This window comes from Chinchilla lanigera, unplaced genomic scaffold, assembly GCF_000276665.1.
Source record: "Chinchilla lanigera isolate Chin_1 unplaced genomic scaffold, ChiLan1.0 scaffold00036, whole genome shotgun sequence".
NCBI classification, from domain to species: Eukaryota; Metazoa; Chordata; class Mammalia; order Rodentia; family Chinchillidae; genus Chinchilla; species Chinchilla lanigera.
In genome coordinates, this window is record NW_004955437.1 from 1,782,115 (window position 1) to 1,786,657 (window position 4,543).

At 59.2% G+C, this 4,543-nt stretch overlaps 1 protein-coding gene across 1 annotated transcript; it reads left to right on the forward strand.

Moving 5' to 3' along the window:
• Positions 1-41: 41 nt before the first annotated feature.
• Positions 42-3,697, forward strand: Ring1 (ring finger protein 1; the record flags this gene model as incomplete). The annotated part of the gene is given in 6 exon segments (XM_005389478.2): positions 42-166; positions 1,105-1,265; positions 1,359-1,574; positions 2,223-2,612; positions 2,759-3,032; positions 3,285-3,697. Coding segments are annotated over 6 exon segments (1,221 nt in total). The 3' UTR covers positions 3,387-3,697.
• Between the last annotated feature and the right edge of the window lie 846 nt (positions 3,698-4,543).

Genomic DNA, 4,543 nt, shown 5'->3' on the forward strand with positions numbered 1-4,543 from the left:
GCCCCCTAACGCCGCCTCCCGCGCCCCTGCCCCCTCCGCAGCCTCTCTGTGCCGCGCGGAGCCCTGGCGGGGGTCTGCGCCCGTCACCATGACGACGCCGGCGAATGCCCAGAATGCCAGCAAAACGTGGGAACTCAGTCTGTACGAGCTGCACCGGACCCCGCAGGTGACGAGGACCCTCCCGTCCCGGCTTCCTCCATTCCCCGACGGCCGATCCGCAGACCCCACCGGAGGGCTTCTTGTCCGTTCTTTGCCCTATTCTGCCAACCCCGCCCATCTCCAGACTCCCTGGCCCTACCCTGGAGTCGCCTTAATCTTTCTGAAGCACTTCTACGTTTATCTCCTCCAATCCTCGAAACAGACCTGCCACAGAGGTAGACAGTGTACTTTATTTGAAAGATAGTAAACAGGTGCCCAAATCACCTTCTCGGCCCCTCAGTTCAGTGTGACAGGTCAGTGCGTATAAGACGGCATGGAACTTCACGACATCCCGATCCCATACACATACACACACGCACACACACACACGCATACACGCTTCTGAGTCACTAGTGCGGTGGAGCCTCAGAATCTACATTTCTAACACACCCTAGGGGATTCAGAGCTGCTTATTACCAGGACCACACTTTTAAGAAATTTCATCTCCACACCTTATCTCTGTGCCCCACACCCCACCCTAGGCCTCTCACTAAACCTCACATTCTCCTGTTTCAAAGCTCCTTTTAGGTTTTGTTTTTTGTTTTTTGTTTTTTGTTTTTTGTTTTTTTTGGGGGGGGTTGTTTTTTTTTTCCGTTTTTTTTTTCCGTTACCAGGAGTTGAACTCATGACCTTGCGCTTGCCAGGCAGGCGCAGTGCCGCTGAGCTAAATCCCCAGCCCCTAAAGCGCCTCTTTTAGTGGCACCAAATCTTTCTGCTCCTCATTCTCTCCAAGTCAGTGGCCCCTCTAACTCAGTAGTAGTTGCTTTTTCCTCAAGTGGCCAATGTGGGGACCCGGGTTCTGCCATCTCACTATAGTATTTCTCAGAACTCCTCCCCCACTGAATCACTTATTTCTAAATCCCTTTCCCCCAACCACCTCCACCTTTCCCCTCCCTGATGCTCCAGGAAGCCATCATGGATGGTACGGAGATTGCGGTTTCCCCTCGATCGCTGCATTCGGAACTCATGTGCCCCATCTGCCTGGACATGCTGAAGAACACTATGACCACCAAGGAGTGCCTCCACCGCTTCTGCTCCGACTGCATTGTCACAGCCCTGCGGAGCGGGTAATGGGAGGGACATACCTAGGACGGGGAGAAGGGACCTGGGGCTGGTGCCCTCTCACTGTTCCACTCTGGACTATTTGTCTCCTGCCCTAGGAACAAGGAGTGTCCCACCTGCCGGAAAAAACTGGTGTCTAAGAGGTCCCTCCGGCCAGACCCCAATTTTGATGCCCTGATCTCCAAGATCTATCCCAGCCGGGAGGAGTACGAGGCCCACCAAGACCGAGTGCTCATCCGCCTCAGCCGTCTGCACAACCAGCAGGCTCTGAGCTCCAGCATCGAGGAGGGGCTGCGGATGCAGGCCATGCACAGGTGTGGGGTCAGGAGGGGCTGCAGCCGGGCGGGCCGGGCGGGCCGGGCCCCTGGGTCAGACTCCTGGAACTGTCTGCTGTCTGCCACTTCTAAGGCTCAGCATCCCCAGAGCTAGCCACAGCCCAGTGGTTAGGCCTGGAAATCATGGCTGTAGTTGCAGCTTCTTAGGTAAACAGCCGGCATTGTTATTCTTAAGAAGAAAATAGCTGGCCCTCTTAACTCTGTACAGGTTAGAAGAGTAGAATGTCTTCGAGGGTAACCTCCAGTGGTGCTGGAGACTGAATCACTTCTAAGCCAGCATCTCTGTAATGTGTCCAGATGACCCGTGGTTCTTGTTAAAAATGCAGGTTTGATCCAGGAGGTGTAGAGTTGGGCCTGAGAGTATGCATTCTGTGAGCTTTCAGGGGATGCCTATAGAGCTGGCTCTTGGACCACACTTGGAGGGAGAGAACCCATGATCTCAAGCAAGTTTCTCACCTCTCTAAGCCTCTTTCCTCAGCCACAAATAAAATAAGCGATGAACGTTAGGGTGCTTGGCACATCATGAGGTGTCATCATTCAGATCGTGCCAATTTCTTCCTTCTCTGAAGTTCCCAGTCTCAGCCCTCCTCCGTGGTACTTTCTAACTTGAGCCTCTTGCTTCTACAGGGCCCAGCGCGTGAGGCGGCCGATGCCCGGGTCAGATCAGACTACGACGCTGAGCGGGGGAGAAGGAGAGGCCGGGGAGGGAGAAGGGGATGGCGAGGATGTCAGCTCCGATTCGGCTCCTGACTCGGCCCCTGGCCCTGCTCCTAAGCGGCCCCGTGGAGGGGGCGCAGGGGGCAGCAGTGTAGGGACTGGGGGAGGTGGGACTGGTGGCGTGGGTGGGGGTGCTGGTTCTGAAGACTCTGGTGACCGGGGAGGCACCATGGGAGGGGGAACCCTGGGCCCCCCAAGCCCTCCTGGGGCCCCCAGCCCCCCGGAGCCAGGTGGAGAAATTGAGCTGGTGTTCCGGCCCCACCCCCTGCTCGTGGAGAAGGGCGAATACTGCCAGACTAGGTGAGAGCCCGTCTTTGCCCAGACCGCTGAAAAAGCAAAGCGCACAGATTTCCAAAGAAGTGGGCTTCGCCAAACCCCAGAAGCCCTTCTAGAAAGCCCCCTCCCCCGTCCCTTCCCCATGTGAGGCCTCACGTTCCCGCCCCCAGGTACGTGAAGACCACTGGAAATGCCACCGTGGACCACCTCTCCAAGTACTTGGCCCTGCGCATTGCCCTCGAGCGGAGGCAACAGCAAGAGGCGGGCGAGCCCGGAGGGCCCGGCGGGGGTGCCTCTGACACTGGGGGGCCTGACGGGGGCAGTGGGGAGGGCGCGGGTGCCGGAGGAGGCGACGGCCCGGAGGAGCCGGCTCTGCCCAGCCTGGAGGGCGTCAGCGAGAAGCAGTACACCATCTACATCGCCCCCGGAGGTGGCGCGTTCACGGTGAGCTCCTCGAGGGCCCTGGGAGATGGGGACAGGAGGCAAGGGGCCTGGGGCCACCCCAACCTGAGCCTGTCCCCAGCTCAACAGCCCTGGCCCTCCCTCTGCTGGGTCCTCTCTGCCTTCGCTCATGGGTCCCTGCTGTGCTCACCCCGTTATTATTCCCTTTGCTTTCCTCCCCCCTTGGTCATTTTTTTCTCACTCACTTCCTTTTCCGCGTCCGACTTTCTCCCGCCTCTCCCACCCCACCCGCAGACGCTGAATGGCTCGCTGACCCTGGAGCTGGTGAACGAGAAGTTCTGGAAGGTGTCCCGGCCGCTCGAGCTCTGCTATGCCCCCACTAAGGATCCAAAGTAACCCCACCGGGGGCAGCCGGACGATGGGGACCGTGGGGTGTCCCTGTGTCCTGGCCCACCACCCCAGCTCCTTCATCTCCCAGTGCCCCAGACCTGCCCGCCAGCAAGAGGACTCAGTTGAGGATGAGTGGCTTTTATACAAAGTATCTATATCAGATTCTTCTATATTGTACAGAGCAGGGCACGCGCCCCCGCCTGCCACCTTTTCTATCGCCGCCCAACCGCCATCCAGCCCAGGCGAGGAGGGAGGTGAAGAACGCTCCCTCACGCCTTCCTGCCAACAACAAATTCGCTTTTTGCTCCTCTTTGAAACCTGCAGTTCTGTGTGTGTTTGTCAAGGGTGTGCAAGAAGAAAGATCGGGGAGGGAGGCCTAGAAATCAGACTCAGCCTTGGAAATCGGGAGGAGGAAATAGCCAAGGCCATTCACCAAACGGAAGCCCCATTGTTCTGATCCTCCAAGTTGGAGAATATGTACAAAGATAAGAGATTATCTGTGACGCAGGAATAGAGGACAAGGAGTGGAGAGGTGTGAAGTCAGGTGCCCAACTTGTCCCCTAAAAGCAGAGTTGCCCGGCCTGAAATCCAGCTCCCAGTGCCAGAGAGAAAGCCGAAAAAGGAGTCCGGAGTGTGGTGTTTGCAGGGAGCTGCTTCCTTGTCACCAGGAGAACCTGGTTTCTGGGGGGGGAAAGAAGAGGGCGGCAGGTGGGCGGGGCTTCAACCCCCCGCCCCAGCCCGGAATCTTGGCTCGCGAGAGGGGCAGGACTCCACCAGGGATCCCAGGAGCGGGTGAGGTCGCCGTTCTGACCTCTTCCAGGCAGCACAGGGGGAAAGGAGCCAGGTGCGGGTGGCGGGAGGAGCGCCCGGCCGCCAGGGCCTGAGTTCCGCGGTCGGGGCGGGGGCGGGAAGACCAAGCTGCCCACACACCCCGGGGGCGGCTGCACCCTCCACCCACCCCCTGCCCCTCACTTCCGGTTTCCGCTGTCCTGGGTGCTCGAGTCCAGCGCGCCTGGAGCGGGTGAAGCAGCTCGTCCTCACCGCTCTGCAGAGGGCGCCGCGCTGCGCACCCCCGTTAGACAACAGCCACCCCCGGGCGGGGTCGCCTCCACCCCGCCTCTGCATCCTGAGTATCCAGGGGCGCGGCGCCCAGGATGCTGGGG